General features: G+C 40.1%; 1 protein-coding gene across 1 annotated transcript in view; it reads right to left on the bottom strand.

Annotated features, from left to right (window-relative positions):
* WDR64 (WD repeat domain 64) overlaps nt 1-23,570 on the bottom strand; it is a 123,156-nt gene that overhangs the window by 59,783 nt on the left and 39,803 nt on the right. The window contains exons 9-11 of the mRNA XM_040263575.1: nt 16,812-16,891; nt 15,100-15,239; nt 2,984-3,110 (exon numbers count right to left, since the gene is read on the bottom strand). Of these exons, the coding sequence (XP_040119509.1) occupies nt 2,984-3,110; nt 15,100-15,239; nt 16,812-16,891 (347 nt within the window). The remainder of the gene's footprint in view (nt 1-2,983; nt 3,111-15,099; nt 15,240-16,811; nt 16,892-23,570) is intronic.

The raw sequence follows: 23,570 nt of genomic DNA, 5'->3' as shown, positions 1-23,570 counted from the left end.
AACTGCAGCAAAAATTTCAGCAAGAGTTACTGAACACTTTCCTAAAGTGTTTGAATTCTAGGATAAAATATACTCATGTGTAAAGAGAATGGGGGGGGGCTCTTCTGGTAGTATTTCTCAATTCAAATACAACAGGGTGGAAATCTGAGACGGCTGTGGTAACCAGATAATCAAACAACACGTGGAGCGCCTTCATATGCTACTGACTGTAATGGATTTTATCTGAACTGACAACAAAGCTAGATATGCTTATGAACAAGTGGCAGTCCACTCCATGTTTGGCTAGATACACAATTTCAGTTCAGTTCAGTTCAATTCAGTTGCTCAGTCGTGTCCGACTCTTTGCGACCCTGTGAATCGCAGCACGCCAGGCCTTCCTGTCCATCACCATCTCCCAGAGTTCACTCAAACCTATGTCCATTGAGTCCGTGATGCCATCCAGCCATCTCATCCTCTGTCGTCCCCTTCTCCTCCTGCCCCCAATCCCTCCCAGCATCAGAGTCTTTTCCAATGAGTCAACTCTTCGCATCAGGTGGCCAAAGTACTGGAGTTTCAGCTTCAGCATCATTCCTTCTAAAGAAATCCCAGGGTTGATCTCCTTCAGAATGGACTGGTTGGATCTCCTTGCAGTCCAAGGGATTCTCAAGAGTCTTCTCCAACATCACAGTTCAAACGCATCAATTCTTTGGCGCTCAGCCTTCTTCACAGTCCAACTCTCACATCCATACATGACCACAGGAAAAACCATAGCCTTGACTAGACGGACCTTAGTCAGCAAAGTAATGTCTCTGCTTTTGAATATACTATCTACGTTGGTCATAACTTTTCTTCCAAGGAGTAAGCGTCTTTTAATTTCATGGCTGCAGTCACCATCTGCAGTGATTTTGGAGCCCAGAAAAATAAAGTCTGACACTGTTTCTACTATTTCCCCATCTATTTCCCATGAAGTGATGGGACCAGATACACAACAGTATAGAAACAAAGCAATACAGAAAAAGAAAGTAGATCCAGGAGTCAGAAACTTTGGGACTGAATCCCACCTGTATATCTCAATCCCACCTGTCTATCTCAAGTCTTTATACTAGTTAGCTGAAATAGTTAATATTTAGTCTTATCATTTATAAAATAGGACGAATAATAATTTCTACTTCAGTGGTGACTGTGCACCTCAAATGAAGTAAAGTCCATGAAAGTACTTTGTGAAAGAACTAATCAAATGGTAGTTGTCTTATTAGAGTAACAAAAACAACAATGGTGACAGTAACAGCAGCATATTCTATAACATGGTGTTGCTGTCCCTGGGGTTTATAAGATTACTATGGCTGCTTCATTTGAACAAAAGCACAAATTAAAATCTGAGAGCTAAGCTTCATTAAATTCTGATGTCATGTTGATGGTTGTCGTCAATGTATGTGATTTTAGTGATTAAGCAATACACAGAGCTCTATATTGTTGTAAGCAGAGTATTATCTGAATTACATAAAGTTAGGAAGAGATTTTGATCTTAGGGTTGTCTTTTGTGTTTTTGCTTTTACGTTGATACTTGAGGCTTTAGTTACTCTGGTGATAAATGGGATGGAAATGCTGAGCAGGCTGCAGTCCATGGGGTCGCAAAGAGTCGGACATGACTGAGTGACTTCACTTTCACTTTCATGCCTTGGAGAAGGAAATGGCAACCCACTCCAGTGTTCTTGCCTGGAGAATCCCAGGGACGGCGGAGCCTGGTGGGCTGCCGTCTATGGGGTCGCACACAGTCGGACACGACTGAAGTGACTTAGCAGCAGCAGCAGCAGCAAATCAAACATGCCAGTTGGGGCACTAAGAGAAAACTTGTTTGTAGCCATTTTTATGTTATTCTAAGAGGAGATAGTATAGAGGAGGGGTGCTTACAACGAGAGTTAATTTCTGTTTTAGAAGGTAGAAAATTATCCATCAAACATGAAGTTCTAGTTCACTTCTAATCCAAAAAACACCTAAAAGTTAAAAATAATTCATATTCTCCACTAGCAGAGATAGCACCAATCATTTCTCTGCCCTATTAATCCCACAGGAACTCAGGGAAGATGGTCAATAGGAAATGCATTCTGGGTTGGTGTTACAGAAGGAGGAACTATTGCTAATACTGTTCATTTCTTCTAAAGCTTCTTCTGAGGATACGCATGTGAGTAATGTTCAACCCAAATGCCTAACAGGGTCTTTTGTCTCTTTAGTAAGCATGTTTATCAGGGGCAGCAGGAAAAGGAGAAAAATAATCTGTGAGCATCAGTGCTGCTGGCTCTGTCATTCAGAACCCTATCCTCTCTCTTCACTGTCCTTTGTCTAGAAGCAAAGGCAGGTGGGAGGGTCAACACCCTCCCCACTGAGTAACTGTCTCAGTACCAGAGTACATGGGGCCAAATTGCCTCCCTGAAGAAAAGGGGCACTGACTCAGCATGCTGGTGCAGCTGTGCTAAGATGGATCATATTCCTGCTCCAACACTCAGTGCAGAGCTGGATTTGCCCTGTGTGTAGCAGCAGCTTTAACCCTACTACCTTGCATCCTAGGTTCAAGACCTCATCCACCAAGCTACAGAAAAATAGAAAGCCATAGAAAAATAGAATTGAATTCAGTTAGCTATTGTGAGGAATCACAGTTTATAAATCTCCCATCTAGTTTTGTTTTTCTTCTGGTCAGTGAGCAAGTGCTAGTTAAAAAACGAGATTTAAAAAAATCCAGATTTTATTTGTCATTAACTGGGTGCAGGCATGCTAAGTCGCTTCAGTTGTGTCCAATTCTTCATGACCCTATGGACCATAGTCCAGCAGTTTCCTCTGTCCATGGGATTCTCCAGGCAAGAATATACTGGATTGGGTTGCCATGCCATCCTCCAGGGGATCTTCCCAACTCAGGGATAGAACCCATGTCTTTTATGTCTCCTGCATTGGAGGGTGGGTTCTTTACCCCTAGTGCCACCTGGGAAGCCCATTAATTGGGTGCACTTACCTGTAATAAGCATGCGATGAATGGAATCAAATATCATAGAGTAAATCTGCATGTCTCCTGGTCCTCCTTGGCTATCGTGGAAGACTTGTAATAGTGAAAGAGTCTGTATATCCCATACTCTGAAAACCTGGAGGGATAAAGAACATGGGTCACCATTTTTTTACTTTACTTTCCCTACTCAAAGCTATTGAGGTGAACCATCTTCAGAATCTGCAATATGCTCTTAAAAACTTGCAAGAAAGTATGATTTGTATGATGAGCACTCATTTGCTAAACTTTAATTTGGTTCTTGATTCAATTGTTGTTCATTAATGTCAGAAGAAAATAAAAGCAGTGACTAAAAGTTTGCCAATAGGAACTAGATTTTTTCTGTCCTCACAAAAGATAGGGGAAAGACATAGAATTTATTATCCTTTAAGAATCTGGAGAAATAATAAAGGGCTAGTTATGACTAACAGTTTATCTGAAGCCATATTTCTCTTTACACTATAGATTAGAAAATAGAGACACGGCATAGTTCAGGTGAAGGGTTTCAAACTGCTCTTTCATGACTTAAGATGAGAATGCCTTGCTAAATGAGGTTTCTAAGAACCTTCCCTGTTCCTATCCAGTAATGAAGAATTACAGAAAGCAGTTCTTAGGGATGGTGTAGATATAGGAGGGACTTCCCAGGTGACACTAGTGGTAAAAAAAAAAAAAAAAAATCTGCTAATGCAGGAGACCTAAGAGATGCAGGTTCAATCCCTGGGTCGGGACAATGCCCTGGAGGAGAAAGACTACAGGTAAATACATTATTAGTGCTCTCCTTTGAGGAAGGAAAGAGACCTAGGTTAGTTACTCAGATAGAACTTGGGATAATATAATAGAAAGAACAATAAAGTAAAAATTCAGCAAAACTAGGTCAAGTTTACTTTGTCACTTAAAACAGCTAGTCTTAGTATTCTTCATTATTCTTTTTTTTCTTTTTCAGAAAGTTACATTGTGATTAAACTTCAGGGAAGAAAAGTGATTTGATCAAGGATTACAAGTCCTAGCATGCATCAGCATTAAATAATTTTATGTCATTATAGTCATTATTATATACATTACCTATTGCTATATTATATAGTACTTACTAAATTGCAATATTTGTTGAATAAATGAGTGATAATTTTATAGAACTACATATAAAGATTTGAAAAGTAGTTTTGTTAACAGAGGTATTAACTTCTTACTTAAGACACCTAGAGTTAATTGAATTCAAAACTTCACTATTGTGAAGGCAGGTTGGTACTTATATGTAGGAACATAAAAATGTCAAAATCATGTGATCAGGAGCTTGGATCACATGTATACCATCTACAGGCCACTATTACTCAGAACCTGTGCAACTGGGAGTCGTTACTTCCTTTGTGCTAGTAAAAATTCAAGTTTGCGGAGTAGCTACAATATTGAAACTTATCACTGTTTGCATGACAGAGTAGAGGAGTCCATTAGGACAATTTATGAAGTTAGGTTCAGAGCCTATTTATGAATCAGGTTCAGAGAGACAAGTAAGGGAAGCATCTAAAAGTGGAATCAAGGAGTGTCAAAGAAGTTTATCTCTGTTTTGTTTCCAGTTCTATTGTTTTGTTTGAGATGCTTCATGGTTGGCAGTCTTTTTACTGTTTGTGTATGTGCTCTGAACTGTGGTTGGTGGAAAGAACAAAGTGAAAGTGAAAGTTGCTGTTGTGTCTGACTCTGCGACCCCCAAGGACTTCTTCATGGAATTCTCCAGTCGAGAATACTGGAGTGGGTAGCCTTTCTCTTCCCCAGGGGATCTTCCCAATCCAAGGATCAAACCCAGGTCTCCCAAATGCCGGTGGATTCTTTACCAACTGAGCCACAAGGGAAGCCCACGGAAAGAACAAAGGATGAAGCTTTGGGTTTCAGTTCTAGTCCATCATTTAAATTTCTTAAGCCTCCATTTTCTTGTTTCTAGAATGGACATAATAACACCAGCACTCTCCACCTCAGTGAATCAATGTGAATATCTTTTGAAACCTGTGATGTTTTCTGCATAGAGATTCTATTTTCTACTTCTTTTGTGTGTTTTTAGGGAAGTGGTGATTGTTGGGCTGGCAGAAGGTATGAAGACCTTCCTCATTATGTTGCATCTCTCTAGGTTTTTCTGCTGCTCTGTCCCCTTAGGTTGTTCTAGTTACTGTCATACCAAACTGCTTCCAGTTCCTAAAACCTCTTTTTCTCTGTTGTCTGCACATTCACACATACTCTTGCTATCATCTACTGTTTCCTCTCCTCACTTTTATCTATCTAGCTAACTGCACAAGCTGGGATCAAGATTGCTGGGAGAAATATCAGTAACCTCAGATATGCAGATGACACCACCCTTATGGCAGAAAGTGAAGAGGAACTGAAGAGGTTCTTGATGAAAGTGAAAGAGGAGAGTGAAAAAACTGGCTTAAAATTCAACATTCAAAAAACAAAGATCATGGCATCTGGTCCCATCATTTCATGGCAAATAGATGGGGAAACAATGGAAACAGTGAGAGACTTTATTTTCTTGGGCTCCAAAATCACTGCAGATGGTGACTGCAGCCATGAAATTAAAAGATGCTTGCTCCTTGGAAGAAAAGTTATGACCAATCTAGGCAGCATATTTAAAAGCAGAGACATTACTTTGCTGACAAAGGTCTGTTTAGTGAAAGTTATGGTTTTTCCAGTAGTCATGAATGGATGTGAGAGTTGGACCATAAAGAAAGCTGAGTGCTGAAGAATTGATGCTTTTGAACTGTGGTGTTGGAGAAGACTCTTGAAAGTCCCTTACACTGCAAGGAGATCAAACCAGTCAATCATAAGGGAAATCAGTCCTGAATATTCATTGGAAGGACTGACTTTGAAGCTGAAACTCCAATACTTTGGCCACCTGATGTGAAGAACTAACTCATTGGAAAAGATCCTGATGCTGGGAAAGATTGAAAGCAGGAGGAGAAGTGTATGACAGAGGATGAGATGGTTGGATGGCATCATGGACTTGATGGACATGAGTTTGAGTAGGCTCCAGGGGTTGGTGATGGACAGGGAAGCCTGGCATGCTGCAGTCCATGGGGTCACAAAAAGTTGGACATGACTGAGCGATTGAAACCAAACTGAACTGAATGGATCCAACTAAGAGAGGCATACAAAACAATGAGTGGGCTCCAACCAGAGCCCAGGCACTGTCTGGGGCAGAGTGGCAGCAGGGGAGCAGCTCTAGCTGGGCAGACAGGACCACAGGCACTCTCACCACTCCATGGCAGTGCCCAGAGCAGGTCTCCTGGTTCAGGAAAAGGAGACTGAGAAGGAACTAAACCAAAGCAACCTCTGGTTCAGGGACTAGATCTATTTCTAAACTGAGGCCTCCATGCCTATGTGATGGAGTAGCAAGCATATAGATGCACACACACATATACAGACAGCATGCTCCTAAATATTGAAAACAAACCTATTTTTAGAAAAGCTTAGAGGATATCTTTATGAACTTGAGTTTTAAAAGATTTATTTTTTAAAAAAAATCATTATTTTATCTTATTTTTTCCATCATTTTTAAAAGTGAATAAGCTAAACAAATACATATTTTAGATTCTTTTCCCATGTAGGCCATTACAGAGCATTGAGTAGAGTTCCCTCTGCTATACAGTAGGTGCTTATTGGTTATCTGCTTTATTAATAATAGTATATTTATGTCAATCCCAATCTCCCAGTTTACTGCTGCCTCTTTCCCCACTGGTGACCCATAGGTTTGTTTTCTACATCTGTGACTCTATTCTGCTTTATAAATAAGTTCACTGATACCATTTTTGAAAGACTCCACATATAAGCAATATCATTTGATATTCGTTTTCTGTGTCTGACTTACTTCACTTAGTACGACAATCTCTAGGTGTATCCATATTGCTGCAGACGGCATTATTTTGTTCTTTTTATGGTTGAGCAATATTCCATTTTATATATGTACCACATCTTCTTTCTGCACTCTTTTGTCAGTGGACGTTTAGGTTGCTATCATGTCTTGGCTATTGTAAATAGTGCTGCGACGAACATTGGGGTGCATGTATCTTTTCAAAATAGTTTTTGTCCTTGCCAGATATATGCTCAGGAATGGGATTGCTGGATCATATAGTAACTCTATTTCCAATTTTTAAAGAAACCTCCCTAAATTTTTTTTTTAGAGTGGTTGCACCAATTTACATTTTCACCAACAGTTAAGGTTCCCTTTTCCACACACCCTTTCCAGTGTTTATTGTTATAGCTATGTTAATGGTGGCCATTCTGATTGGTGTAAGGTGATATCTTATTATAGATTTGATCTGCATTTCCCTAATAATTAGTGATGTTAAGCATCTTTTCACATGCTTGCTGGCCATCTGTATGTTTTATTTGCAGAAATGTCTATTTAGATCTTCCTCCCATTTTTTAATTGTTTTTTTCATACTGAACTGCATGAACTATTTGTATATTTTGGTGGTTAATCCCTTATCAGTCACTATGTTTGCAAATATTTTCTTTCATTATGTGGGTTGTGTCTTTTCATTTAAAATTATTTTTAATTGGAGGATAATTGCTTTACAATGTTGTATTGGTTTCTGCCATACAACATGAATCAGCCATAAATATACATATGTCCCCTCCCTCCTGAACCAGATCACTTACTCTTTCCTCTGCATCACTCAATTTACTACTTATGGCTTTTTAGCTCAGCTTTCATCTTGGCAAATGATTTTTTTTTTCTAATTTTAATTGGCTCTTCTTTACAGTTTCTTGTTTGTTTTTTTTTAAATATTAATAGGCATTTCTGTCAATAGCCTTTCTTAATTTATTCAGTATTTCTATTATCTTGGGATCTAGTAGGCTGGACAGGTCTGTTTCATTGTTTGTTCTTTCATGAGAATTCTCTTTATCTTTTAACTGAGAGGCTCCTGTGCGTCTTCATTTTACTTATATTTCTCTAGTTACCACTGTCATCTTGAAGGGCTGCTTTCACGTGAGACCACCCTGTGTACCCGCATGAATCTAACATTTTTGGCACGAGGGCCCTTTTTAAGTACGGATGCCTGACACATCTTTCCTCAGTGTGCCACTCTTCTTTTCACTTGAACACTTAGGGGACGATGTGGTGTTATTAATTGTCTATTTTCAATTGTATCTCAGGGAAGAGGGAGGCCGAAGAGGAGAGATATGGAGGAACAGCCAGTTGGTGGAGTAGTCAGAACACAAACAGTATCTATCGATTATATGGGCATGGTGTATGGTGCCCTGAAACAATTACAATAGTAACGTCAAAGGTCACTGATCACTGTAACTAATGCAGTATTAATTGTGGAAAAGTTTGGAATATTCCAAGAATTCCTAAAATTTGACACGGAGACACAAAGTGAGCAAATGCCATTGGAAGAATGGTGGAGATAGACTTGCTGAACTCAGGGTTGTGGCAAACCCCTACTTTGTAAAAACCTCAGTATCCTTGAAGTGTAATAAAACAAAGCACAATAAAACAAGGTCTGCCTGTATTCTATTATCATCCTCAACTTTCTCAAATGGCTCACCCAAGGTCATAAATTATTAGAGCCAGAACTTAAATTTAGTTTTACCCGATTTCAGAGGCCATGTGTTAAGCCATGTGCCTGGAATTGAGACAGGGCAGGAAAAAATCTTTACTTAGGACAACATCTTAGGCAAAGTCATGGATAAGATGAAGCCCAGCTAAGCAGCAGGCCAGATGGGCAAACCTCTGACTTGCTATGAGTTATCCACTTGGCACTTGGTTTCAGGACATTGCTCCTTGCTCTAAGCCATACCCACAGCCTAGTTAAACTTTACCTTTCCTGGGGTCCTTTCATATCACTTTCCAAAGCAAAAATTTAAGAAAATAACAATGTTTAAACACTCATTTTCATCTGTTATAAATCATAAAAGCATGTCTCCTTCTCAGAAAAATAACTGCTGATAACTATAGAGTTGTGCTTGGCAAGATCGCGTGTGTGCTAAGTTGCTTCAGTCATGTCCAACTCTTTGCGACCCCATTGACTACAGCCCGCCAGGCTTCTCTGTCCATGGGATTCTCCAAGCAAGAATACTGCAGTTGGTTGCGATGCCCTCCTCCAGAGAATCTTCCCAAGCCAGGGATGGAATCTGTGTCTCATGTCTCCTGCATTGGCAGGCGGATTCTTTACCACTAGCGCCACCTGTCAACCATTATTCTTGTTTTTGTTAATAAAATAAAAGCAACTGAAATTTATATTTCTCTCTACTTTTTCAATGTTTGTCAGCTCTTCAGGAGCAATAAATGTGGCATAGCTATTAAATACTTGAGCTCTGCAACTAGAAAAAAATTTTTACCAGTGCAGGAGAAAATAATATGCTGGTGGAAAGTCTGCAAATCTCAGAGGAATGATGAAAATATACTTTAAGAGCTTAGATAAAAGCATAGAGTAGGCATATGACTACCCGTGGTGATTTATTAGAACTTGATGTGATGAAAGCTAATTTATATGAAGTAATATGAAGGAATGTTAAATGTGTAAAACCTGTCTATAATTTTTACTGAGAAGAAGGAGAAAGGGGGGAAAGGAAGGAGACGGAGAAGGAAAAGAGGAAGCTAGTTTAAGCAAAAATCTGTATGTGCCTGGATTGCCATTCTTTGTGCCTAAATTGCTCCTTTCCAAGATCTTCATGGGGCTGGCTCCTCTGGTCATGCAGGTTTCAACATTTATGTCACCTCTTCAGAGGTGATACTCAATCATATCACATTGTTGTATTTTCTATTCATTGGAATAGTTATCATTCTGTTTTCTTACGGGTTTGTTACTTTGCTTGTCTCCCTCTTCCCCTAGAATGTACACTTCCTGTGGAAAGGGCCCTGACTGCCTGGTTCAGTTTTCTGTCTCCACAACCCAGAACAGTACCTGAAACAGACAGGACACTCAAGAAAGAAATGCTTGCTGAATAACTAAATGAATGATCTCTCTATAACAGTCTTGTGAGCTAAGCACCACTACAGTTTACAGACAAAGAAATTGGGGGGAAAGATATTAAGTACTTTGCCCAAGTAGAGCTGCTAGGGTGCTTGAAAGAGCTTCACTGAGTACATTCACCACATCTAAAGGAAACTGGAAAGCTAATCTCTGCTGTCTCTTCACCTCTGGACATGAATGGCCTGAACTTTTTTTGTTTGTTTTACTTAATTTATTTATTAATTGAAGGATAATTGCTTTACAGAATTTTGTTGTTTTCTGTCAAATCTCAACATGAATCAGTCATAGGTATACATAAACCCCCTCCCTCTTCAACCTCCCTCCCATCTCCCTCCCCATCCCACCCCTTTACGTTGATACAGAGCCCCTGTTTGAGTTTCCTGAGACATACAGAAAATTCCCATTGGCTGTTTATTTTACATATGGTAATGTAAGTTTCCATGTTACTGTCTCCATACATCTCACCCTCTCCTCCCCTCTCGCCATGTTCGTAAGTCTGTTCTTTATGTCTGTTTCTCCATTCAGTTCAGTTCAGTTCAGTTCACTCAGTTGTGTCCGACTCTCTGCGACCCCATGAATCACAGCACACCAGGCCTCCCTGTCCATCACCATCTCCCAGAGTTCACTCAAACTCACGTCCATTGAGTTGGGGATGCCATCCAGCCATCTCATCCTCTGTCGTCCCCTTCTCCTCCTGCCCCCAATTCCTCCCAGCATCAGAGTCTTTTCCAATGAGTCAACTCTTCACATGAGGTGGCCAAAGTACTGGAGTTTCAGCTTTAGCATCATTCCTTCCAAAGAAATCCCAGGGCTGATCTCCTTCAGAATGGACTGGTTGGATTGCCTTGCAGTCCAAGGAACTCTCAAGAGTCTTCTCCAACACCACAGTTCAAAAGCATCAATTCTTCAGCCCTCAGCTTTCTTCACAGTCCAACTCTCACATCCATACATGACCACTGGAAAAACCATAGCCTTGACTAGACAGACCTTTGTTGGCAAAGTAATATCTCTGTTTTTGAATATGCTATCTATGTTGGTCATAACTTTCCTTCCAAGGAGTAAGTGTCTTTTAATTTCATGGCTGCAATCACCATCTGCAGTGATTTTGGAGCCCAAAAAAACAAAGTCTGACACTGTTTCCACTGTTTCCCCATCTATTTCCCATGAAGTGATGGAACTGGATGCCATGATCTTCGTTTTCTGAATGTTGAGCTTTAAGCCATTGGTACCCCGCAAATAAATTCTTCAGTACCATCTTTCTAGATTCTGTATATATGCTTTAGTGTACAATATTTATCTTTCTCTTTCTGACTTACTTCACTCTGAATATAGGCTCTAGGTTCATCCACCTCATTAGAACTGACTCAAATGTGTTCCTTTTTATGGCTGAGTAATATTCCATTGTGTATATGTACCACAACTTCTTTATCCATTCATCCGTCGATAGACATCTAGGTTGCTTCCTTGTTCTAGCTATTTAAATAGTGCTGCAATGAACAATGGATACATGTGTCTTTTTCAATTTTTATTTCCTCAAGGTATATGCCAAGAGTAGGATTGCTGGGTCATATGGTAGTTTTATTCCTAGTTTTTAAAGGAATCTCCATCATAATGTTTTAGTTTTTATGTCTCAACAATCTTATTGTCTTTCAAGTACCATTTTAAAAATTAGAAATAGTCTTATAAAAGCAATGTATATTTTTTGTTAAAAAGATATAAATACAAGAAAAAAAAAGAAAAGAAAAACACAAAAAGGGGAAAAAAATTTAATCCATCCACAACCTTGCTACCCACATAATCACTATCATCCCTGATAATATATGAAGTGAAGCAAAGTGAAATCGTGTCTGACTCTTTGCAACCCCATGAACTGTAGCCTACCAGGCTCCTCAATCCACAGAATTCTCCAAGCAAGAATACTGGATTGGGTTGCCATTTCCTTCTCCAGGGGATCTTCCCAACCCAGGGAACAAACCTGGGTTTCCCGCATTACAGGCAGATGCTTTACTGTCTGAGCCACAAAGGAAGCCCAATAATATATGATAGACACATATATTAAAAATGGGTTAATATCTTACATAATATTTTAATATATTTTGCATAATATATTGTGTATACATTTTCATATCAATATTCATCCATATGGTGTTGAAAGTCTATGTGACAATTTCTATGATATAAAAAGAGATCTCATAAATTGCTGATTTAAGGGGAGGAGGAATTAGAGAAAGGTGGCCAAATGATACAAACTTCCAGTTAGAAGAAACATAAGTACTAAGGGTGTAATGTATAGCATGATAACTATAGCTAACACTGATGTATGACATATAAGAAAGTTGCTAAGAGAATAAATCCTAAATATTTTCATTAGAAAGTCTTTTTAAAAGCTTTTTTTTCATTTTTTGGTTTCAATATTAGATAATGAATGTTCATTAAACCAACAGTAGTAATAATCATTTCATAATGAATGTAAGTCAGATCATTATGCTTAACGATACATTAATCTTAATTTCATACAGTGTTATATATCAATTATATCTCAATAAAACTGGGAGAAAATAAATTATTGAATAAAAGCCTTATTTTTAGAAACTGAATTTCTCACTCCCTATCCCTTACCTTTCCTTTTTATCTTCCTTTTTATTCCTTTTCTTTTTTCTTTTTTAAACCAATATAAGCAATAGCACCATAAACATCCTTTTGCATTGATCTCTGGGCACTTATCTGATTATTTTATCAGAATAAATGTCCCCCAAATTTTTGCCAGCTTTACCCCCAGCAGCACTATGTAAACATGCCTGTATTCTTTCCCTTCTCCTTCCTTCATCCTATTTTCCTACTGATTTGTTAAAGTTTTTTTTTATTTGTATAAGAATAGTATTTCAGTTTATGTCATTTATGTTATACACTTCCCCGTCTGTTATCTGTCTTAACTTTTTTTATGGGTGTAAGAAGGCTGTCTGGGGTCAGGATAAACACAAGAATGGCTACATTTATTTAATGCAAGTATGCAGATGTCATTTTTCTTTACATGTGCAAAATTGGGATAATTATAGGATTGTTACCAGCATCAAATAAGTTGTGATGTAAAATAATGAGGACAGTGCCTGACATTTGATAAATGACAGCCTTTATAATAATTTACAGTTTGAATGTTCATGTAGTCACTTTGTTTTTTTCTTTAGTTGTAGATGTTATACATAGGAATTACCTGATGACTATATGAATATTCACCTGTGTTTTCTTCTGGAAAATTTTACAACTACTATGGTTTTATATTTTACATTTAAAATATTTAATCTATATGGAATGTATTTTGTTGGTAATTATGAAATAATGATTTGATTACTTATTTTTTCCTAATATGGTTAATCAGTTTTCCCAACATTTAATGAACAAACCATCTTTTGCTCACAAACTTAAAATGCTACTTCTATTATATATGAAATTCTCATTCACACTTATGTGTGAATCTTCTCTTGTTTCATAGATGTGTCTATTGCTGCATTGACTGCTGTTCTGTTTTATTTATTGAGGCTTTATTAAATGTTTTAATATCTGATAGGGAAAGTGTCATCTTGTAATCTTATTTTCTAAAGTTTCTAGGATATTTTTGTATGTCAACACTTTTATAGTAACTTTAGATTCGGCAAACTGAGGTCTAAATAGTCCTTTCCTGTCTGTGCTAAGTCACTTCAGTCATGTCCGACTCTGACTCTATGGCCTGCAGCCCACCAGGCTCTTCTATCCATTGGATTCTCCAGGCAAGAATACTGGAGTGGGTTGCCATGCTCTCCTCTACGGGATTTTCCTGACTCAGGGATTGAATATATGTCTCTTATATCTCCTCCATTGGCAAGTGTGTTCTTTACCACTAGAACCACCTGGGAAGCTCCTAAATAATCCTAAATAGCATTAAATATACATAACTTTATTTGATGCAGAGTATCTTTTATAGAACTCTTCTCTCATTTAGGAAAGTCCCTACCTTCATATTCTTAAATAAATGTACCTCAGAACTTCATAGTTATCTTAACATTAATAGTGAATATTGTTTAAGATTATTTCTAGGCATTTCATACAATTTTGCTCTTGTGAATGCTATCCATTTGACCATTTTTTCCTAACTGGTTTCTATTCTTACATAGAAATTTATTTTTATAAACTGCAATCATGAATATCACCACCCACTTTACTGAATTTATCTGTCCTAAAACTTTTAAGCTGGTTTTCTTGAATTTTCCCAGCAATCACATTATTTGCAAATATGCAGTCACCTCATTTCTAATAGTCATAAGTCATTTTTTCTTTTTTATTACTTTGTTTAGAACATTTAAAACACTGTGTAGTGATAGCAACAACAACAGAAATATTTTTTCTTTCTTTGCTTTTTTAAAAATTGAGGTATTGTTGATTTGCAATGTTATGTTAGTTCCTGGTGTAGAGAAAAGTGATTAGGTCATACAAATATATATATTGTTTTTCATATTCTTTTCCATTATGGTTTATCACAGGATATTGATATAGTTCCCTGTGCTATACAGTGGTCGTGGTTTAGTCACTCAGTCGTGTCCGACTCTTGCGACCCCATGAACTGCAGCCCACCAGGCTCCTCTGTCCAGGGATTCTCCAGGCAAGGACACTGGAGTGGGTTGCCATTTCCTTCTCTGTGCTATATAGTAGGACCTTTATTTTGTTTATCTAATAGTTGTTTATCTATTTTATATATAGTAGTTTGTATATGCTAATCCCAAACTCCTAATTTATCTCTCTCCCACCCACTTGCCCCTTTGGTAACTGTAAGTTTGTCTTCTGTGTCTAGAAATCCTTATTTTTTCTGTCTTTAATGATCACAGAAGGCCCATATTATGTTTTACTATTGAGAATAATGGCTCTCTTCCCAATGTTCTATTCCTTTTACTCTTGTCTTTAAACATATGTTCTTTCTTCTGTTGATATCAATAGAAACAGAGAACAGTGACTATTTTCTCACCCATATTAACAACATTTTTCTCTTTGACTATCAGCTATTTCAGTGAAAAACTATGTATTCTATATTTTCCAATAGTTGACTTTAAGGGAAAGAATCGTTCTGTTTCATTTTTGTTGTTTTCTTTTGGTTACCTTTGCAGAAGAAAGGCTGATAACATGTTGCTCTTTCTCGTTTGTCACGATCTCGGTGATACTGAACATGTGCCCCACAAGTTTCCCCACTGGCTTGGTGCTGATGTTGGGGTGCCACAACCGGAGCACTTTATCATCTCCTGAAAGAAGGACATATGCAGATTGTTATGTTCTCAGGGATGCAGACGGGCACAGTTTAAAGCCTCTTTCTCATCTTTAATCATGTCCTAATAGCTCAGCTGGTAAAGAATTCTCCTGCAATCAGGAGACCCCAGTTCGATTCCTGGGTCAGGAAGATCTGATGGAGATGGGATAGGCTACCCACTCTAGTATTCTTGGGCTTTCCTTGTAGCTCAGTTGGTAAAGAATCCTGATGCCTGCAATGTGGGAGACCTGGGTTCCATCCCTGGGTTGGGAAGATCCCCTGGAGAAGGGAAAGGCTACTCACTCCGGTATTCTGGCCTGGAGAATTCCATGGACTGTATAGCCTATGGGGTCACAAAGAGTTGGACACGACTGAGTGACTCTCACTATCTTTCTTCTAATATCAAATCACAGTCTGTTTCTTCCCGGATGCTATGATTGACTTGCTTTGGATCTGCTTCTTCTTGTCAATGCTATTTTGTAATCATTGTATTTACATATATAAATTTGAATTCTCATAAATATTCTATGAGTTCTTTTCTTGATTTAATATGTTCCTACTCATTTATGCATTAATATATTATGCGTGCATGCTCAGTCACTCAGTTGTGTCCGACTATCTGCAACGCCGTGGACTGTAGCCTGCCTGGCTCCTCTGTTCATGAAATTTTCCAGGTAATAATACTGGTGTGGGTTGCCATTTCCTATTCTAGGAGATCTTCCAGCCCAGGTATCAAACCTGTGTCTCTTGAGTCTTCTGCACTGCCAGGTGGATTCTTTACCACTACACCAGCTGGGAAGCCTGAGATTGAATCTTAGAGGAGTTACATAACCTAGCCAAGGCTTGCTAGTAAAAAAAACTGGTATTTGTTCCTAGACAGTCTGACTCCAGAGCCTAGGCTGAAAGCCATCACAGGCTTAGTATCCTAGCTTGACAGATAAGGAGTCAGGCCAGCAGGATAGCTTAGTCCTCTCATCTTTCTCCTCAAGTCTCTTATATTTGTCATCTTTCCTGTTACTCTCAGCAGATAATCTGAGCCCTTAAATGTTGGTAGTTTTAAGCACTCTATCGTTAGTCCACTTCTCTGTTAATGCTAAATTATTGGCTTTTGATCTTTTTGTCAAGGACTCCTTTGAGGATTTGATAAAATTTTGGACTTTCTGTCCAGAAAAATGCATGTAGACACACAGTCATTCAGCCTAGGGGGCTATAGGACTCCTTTAAAGTCCACACATGGGCCCCAGGCTAGGAATTCATGCTCTCACACACTGAAACAGATTCTAGAGAGACTAAAGGTAAACTGTAAAACAAACAAATTTGTAGTAAATATAGAATTTGTTTCACACAGTCTCAGGCTAAGGAGGGCCTTTCTAAGTGTGCGACCACACCAAAAAGCCACAAAGAAAAAGAATGACAGATTTGACTTTATACAAACTTAAAAATTCTCTAAAAGGTTTTGTTAGCAGTAAAATGCTATAGCTGTGTGAAAACTCTGTAACTGTGCTGATTAAGGAGAGCACCATTTGCAAAGTAGAAAATCCCTTTGTAACGTGGACTGTCCTCTTACCTCCAGTGACAATCACGTTTGCTTTCATACAGTAACAGAAAGTGTTTGCTCCTCTTGGCATGGCAAACTCTCTGACAGGCCTGAAAAACACAAGCTAAATGTAAAACTTGTTTATTTTTCTTTCTAAAGTTAATTCCAACTTATAAATAATATTCAAGAAGTTCATCTCTAAGTCGTTGTAAATCTATTTACCCACAGAAAAAAAATTGTAAGTAATGATTAAATTCTCGCTGACCCACAGAATCTATTTGTTCTATGATATGATATTAATACAGCATTTGCATTGTTTCTGTTTAAAAAGAAATCCATTCCTCTTCCCTGGAGCTGAGGTTGTGCTGGCGTTAAGAATGGACAGAGATATATCACCTCTTAAGCAAGAAAGTACATTGTTCAGCTCAATGAGTCTTTTTGGTAGAACAAAATGGCAGGAATGTGTTTGGACATTTCTCCCTCTCTCATTACCCACATCCAACTTTCTGTCAAATCTTGTTGATTTTACCTCCTAAATAGACATGAAATTGACCACTTCTTCCCATTTCCATCATAATATCTTGGTTTGGGCTTCCCTGGTGGTCCAGTGGTTAAGAGTCTGCCTTGCAATGCAGGGGACATGAGTTCGACCTGTAGTCCAGGAAGATCCCACATACCACGAGGCTACAAAGCCCATGCACCACAACTACTGGGCCACAGACCCTAGAGCTTGTGCTCCCAGCAAGAGAAGCCACTGCAGTGAGAAGCCCACACACCACAACAGAATAGCCTCTGCAACAAGAGAAAGCCCACCTGCAGCCAAAAATGAATAAATAAGTTAAAAATAAATAATATCCTGATTCAACTCTCCATCCCCTCTCACCAGAACTACTGCAGTAAACTAATTTCTCAGCTTCCACTATTTTCTATTCCTCTTTCCCCAATCCCACTCCAAATCCCGTTAAGTTGCAGCCAAAGTGACCTTTCTAAAACATGAATGAATCACATCACTTTTCTCCAGTGGATTCCTGATGCTCTCAGGAATACCAGGTTCCATCACTTGGCCCACAAGGCCTAGGTGGCACTGGGTGGTCCCTGTCATCTTTCCAGGCTCACCCCACACCTTCTTCCTCCCTTTGATCCAGGCTTAGGGTCTCTTCAGCCTCCTTTCTGGCCTCACTGAACTCTTCCTCCTCAAGAGCTTCTGCACAGGCCCTGGACTGTAGCCACACTAGCAACCACCCTCCTCCAGGTGTGTGTGCTGTGCTTAGTTGGTCAGTCATGTCGGACTCTTTGCGAGCCCATGGACTCCTTTGCAAACCCACCAGGCTCCTGTGTCCATGGGGATTCTCCAGGCAGGAATACTGGAGTGGGTTGCCATGCCCTCCTCCAGGGATCTTCCCAACCCAGAAATCGAACCCAGGTCTCCCTCATTACAGACAGATGCAGGTGTCTGCTTGAATATTAATATCTCTGAAAGGCCTTTCCTAGACTCCACCCCCCTGCCCCACCAACTACATTAAGCCTTTTGTGTTATTTTCTGATCTGGTACCATGTTATTTTCCCTTAGGCATAAAGCACCTGACCTTAGTCTATTCTTGCCTTGTATGTTTCCTTTCCTTTTCTTTGTTCGTAAATAAAATGGTTGTATATACTATTCTGTTCCTTGATTTTCCACTTAATAATAAATCTTGAAGGTCTTTCTAAATCTGTACATTAAAAAACTTTCCTATTCTTTTTAAAATTGTCATAGAGTATTCCCTTGAATAAATAAATTCTTTAATCTCTGAGGAACATCAGACGGTCTCAAATTTTTTGTGATTATGAATAATATTGCAATGAGCAGTTTTGTAAAAGTGCCATTTTTCTATAAGTTCTTAGAAATGATACTGCAAGTCAAGGGATACTTGCATTTGTAATTTTAAAATATATTATAGTTTCTTTTTAATTCTTTTTGCCCACCAGACTACACTTCTTTAAATGGGGCTTTTTCCAAAAACTGGGCCTTATAAAGCATAATTTATTATATATAGCTTGTGTTTGAGGGCTATCTTTGAGATAATGAACCTTAAGGGCCAATACCCAGAAGCACCTTGGATTGCAATTATCACCTTAAACTTCAGGTAAGAATAAATTTTCTTTGTAAGTGCCCAATTGTGGATTTGGGTTATAAAAGAAATAGATATGAATTAAACACAAGCTGTAGAGCTCTCAGAACACAATCACAGAGTCAATGAGAGAACATGGAAATGAAATCTGATGGTTGGACATCATGTCTACAGGAATACTTGGAAGAGTACTGAGATGAGGCTAATTGGAGAGGAGAGCCTAAGGCAATAGAGATACAGAATACAAGAGATTCAACAAGAATTTATTAGGCAATATAGACAAATTTGTGATTGATTATTTGTGAAAGATGAGGGAAAAAGTAGTCATGTGGGGTTGCTAAATTTCTGCCCAGAATGATTTGATAGATCATGGTGCTGAAATAGGAGGGAAGGAGGCATGGCACAAACGTTTTAAAAATGACATAGCCTGAAAACACGACATAGATTGATTAGAATTAAATCGATCCTCAGATGTTCGAGCGGGGAAGGCAATGGCACCCCACCCCAGTACTCTTGCCTGGAAAATCCCATGGACGGAGTAGCCTGGTGGGCTTCAGTCCATGGGGTCGATAAGAGTCGGACACGACTGAGCGACTTCACTTTCACTTTTCACTTTCATGCATTGGAGAAGGAAATGCAACCCACTCCAGTATTCTTGCCTGGAGAATCCCAGGGATGGGGGAGCCTGGTGGGCTGCCGTCTATGGGGTCACACAGAGTCGGACACAACTGAAGCGACTTAGCAGCAGCAGCAGCAGCAGCAGATGTTCGAGAATCTGGCTGCAATGCAGGAAACCTAGGTTTGATCCCTGAGTCAGGAATATCCCCTGGAGGAGGGAAGAGCTACCCACTTCTATATTCTTGTCTGGAGAATCCCATGGACAGCAAAGCCTGGCAGACTACAGTCCATGGGATCACAGAGTCGGACACAACTGAGCAACTAACACTTTTCAAGATGGCAAGCTAGTCAACTTCCACTAGACCTTGAGCATCAATATATGCTCACTGTACACCAGCACGTTAGATGACACACTCATAGGTGCCATGATAGTTCCAAGTACAACCATCAAAGATCAAAAAGTGGGCAGAGGCCCAATTTCTGAAAATTTCTTCCCTCTCCCCAAAATAGTTGGAATAATCCTCTCACTCATTAGCCTATGAAATTATTAACCAAACCATATTTCAAAGCCTCTCTCTCTCCTTCTGAGATGGCCCACACTGTCCATGGAGTATGTTTCTCTCCAAATCTATTTCTTACCTATGACTTTGTCTCTCACTGAATATTTTCTGTGATGAGACATCAAGAACCTGAGCTTCATTAAGTCCTGAAACCAGGTGTGTGATCTCAGCTAAAAGGTTCATGTCCCAAACTGAGGTGCACAGTTTCAGCTGGCGAGTCATGAAGGGACAGTGATAAAGTAAGAAAATGCAGAAAGTTAGCTCTCAGCCCTAAAGGGGCCATGAGCCAGGTGTACTGGGGAGGATGCTCTGCCAATGTCTGCTCATTTTTGACTGGTGGGTCAACCCTATATGCTTATGCATATCCAGCAGCAGGTCCAAGACAGAACTATTAATCTCTGTACTCTGAGTTTTTGCTCCTACATTCTTAATCACTCTTGCTATATTTCTTTCTTTTGTTAACCCCAGAACACCTGTGTGACCACTGAGATGAACTTTATTTTACTTCCCTCCCTCTGATCCTTACAAGTGTTGACCCTTTATTCCCAGCTTGCAGCCAGAGCAACTCCCACTCATCATGGATACCACTGGGGATAACTTCTGTTCCATTCCCTCTCAGCAACTTTTCAGGTACTAACACCTGGTTGGAAAAATACCTCGGAAGGGATAGCATCTAAAATCATAAGGGCAGTCCTTGACCAAATTATGGATGGATTTTTACTTGAATGGAATTTTGGATAGCATGGGAGTTAGAGACATCTCCTCAGGTTTAGGTCTGAAGTGAGTCAGATTGCATCAGTCCCAACAAATGACCTCTCTGGGCCATATCCTCCAGGATTGGGAAAGATTCAGACAACAGAAATTAAAAAGAAAAATATTTATTAGGTACATAACCTACCATATGGGCTTCCCTGGTGGCTCAGTGGTAAAGAATCTGCCTACAATGCAGGAGACACAAGAGACACAAGTATGATCCCTGGGTCGAGAAGATCTCCTGGAGAAGGAAATGGCTACCCACTCCAGTATTCTTGCCTGGGACATCCCATGGACAGAGGAGCCTGGCGGGCTATAGTGCATAGGATCACAAGAGTCAGACATGACTGAAAGACTAAACCACCACCAACAACAACCTACAATATGAGTTAGGAAGCCAAGAAAAGTGACCACTCAGTGGGTCCCTGAGTTATACTATATTGCAGTTGGGAGCAGCTTTTTCAGTAGGAGCTATGCCCTGACCACTGGGAGGAGCTATTGCCCCAGGGGAAGCCACGGTACTAACCTCAGCTGCCATCCTGCGGGCCGAAGCCTCTCCTTCAGCTAAGGCTATTACCCCACCCAGGAGGAGTAGCTAGGGATGAAAAGAGGTGCCTCCCCTCATATTCAGGAACCTCTTCTTTGTACCCTGAGATACTCAAGGGGGCCCATCCTTAGCCCAGCTTGCATTCACAGCGATTATAAGTTACTAACCAACTGCCCCTTCAGTTTTGCCTCTGAGAGAAGGTCCTGATAGAAATCAGGGAACAGTAAGAGGTCCATGTACCTTTCTCAATGTCTGATCTAAGTATGGCAGAGGACAAGTTGAGAAGTTTATCTGAGGATCCTGAACTTTTTCAAAGGGGTTTACCCAACTAGCGAGAACTTTTGATCTCACCTGAGGAGATTTACAGATCTTACTATCCCGCTGTTGCACCCTCGAGGAAAAGCAGCGTACAATACTGGTGGCCAGAGCCCTTGCAGACCAGCTGGCAGCCCGAGTCCAGTAGACCCATGCAGGGTCTACCACCAGGTGGGGAGTGACTCTACTCTGAGACAGACTCACAATGGATTACCAGGTAAATTCTACTGATAGAGATTGGACCATATGATTAACTGGTTAGTAGAAGATATGAAGAAACTTGGGCTTCCCAGGTGGCGCTAGTGGTAAAGAACCCAGCTGCCAATGCAGGAGACATAAGACACATGGGTTCGATCCCTGCTTCAGGAAGATCCCCTGGAGGAGGGCATGGCAACCCACTCCAGTTTTCTTGCCTGGAGAATCCCATGGACGGAGAAGTCTGGAGGGCTACCATAAGGTTGCAGAGTAGGACATGACGAAAGCTACTTAGCGTGTGCACGCACGCGCGCACACACACACACACACACAACACACAAATAACCTTAGAGTAAAACCTGTTAATTATAAAAAAGTAAAAGAGGTCCAGAGGGGCAGGATGAACATCCTGCAGTTTTCCAAGGGAGACTAGAAGAGGCTTTTAGGAAGTATATAAATGTAGATCCCTTCTCTCCAAAGGACAAACCCTTTTAGCTAAGCATTTGATAGCCCAGTCTGCCCCAGATATCAGGTGCAAAATTCAGAAAGCTACTGCTGGTCCTCAAACTCCAGTGAGTGATTTGCTCCAATTGGCTTATTCAGCTTTCAATAATGGGGATATTGCCAAAAAGGCTGAACGCACCCAGAGAAATATACTAAGGGTCCAAATACTTGCAGTGACTTTGTCTGCTCAGAGACCACCAACTGGGAGACTGACTGCTGAGACAATCTGTCCCTAGTGGACCACAGGGTCCATGGGTACCCATACAAGGCCAGTGTACTCTGTGTGGACAAAAGGGGCACTGGAGGGAGGATGGCAATTAACATGCTTTTGCAAACAGCCAGAGCATTGGAAGAGGGAATGTCCCAGATGCCAGAGAGTGACCACTGAGGACCACTAATGGTTTCACAATCAAAAGACTGACAGAGCTCAAGGCTGAAAGCTTCTCTGCCTAGACACTGTCTACATAACTAATGTTGAGCCATGAGTGATCACTGACGTGGTGGACCACTTGATAGAATTTCTTGTAAACACTATTGCAACCTTCTCCATAACAACCCAAAGGGTTGGAAACCTTAGCAATCGTAAGGAATATGTAATGGAGTGTCAGGGCGTCCCTGGTGGCTCAGTGGTAAAAAAAGGAATTCACCTACCAGTGCAGGAGACTTGAGTTTGATCCCTGGGTCAGGAAGATCAGAAATGGCAACTCACTCCAGTGTTCTTGCCTGGGAAACTCCATGGACAGAGGAGCCTGGCAGGCTAGAGTGCATGGGGTTGCAAGAGTCAGACATGACTTAGCAACTAAACAACAACAGAGTGTCAGGGAAGAGACAAGGGCATGGTTTCCTGGAACCCCTTCTGTGAAACATCAGTGGCTAATTGTCTTCACATTGCTTTCAGTTTGTGCCTGATTGTCCCATCCCTTTAACAAGGAGAGACTTATTAACTAAATTAGGGACCACTCTGTTTCTCGACGAGCAAGGGGATCACCCTCATCACCAAATGGTTCTAACGGAAAGTGAAAAGGAACAGATTGAAGCTGATATGAAACCCTTAGTAGACCCTGGAGTGTGGAGTATGGAGGTTCCAGGCTTGACCAAAAATATCCAGCCAGTGGTTATTAAGACCTGGGCAGGAATATCCCTGCAAAAAGCAATACCCCCTAAAACCAGAGGCACAGAGAGGCATCTT

The sequence above is a fragment of the Oryx dammah genome, unplaced genomic scaffold, assembly GCF_014754425.2.
Source record: "Oryx dammah isolate SB20612 unplaced genomic scaffold, SCBI_Odam_1.1 HiC_scaffold_21, whole genome shotgun sequence".
NCBI classification, from domain to species: Eukaryota; Metazoa; Chordata; class Mammalia; order Artiodactyla; family Bovidae; genus Oryx; species Oryx dammah.
The sequence above is the reverse complement of the archived record's forward strand: the minus strand, read 5'-3'. Positions and strand labels throughout refer to the sequence as shown.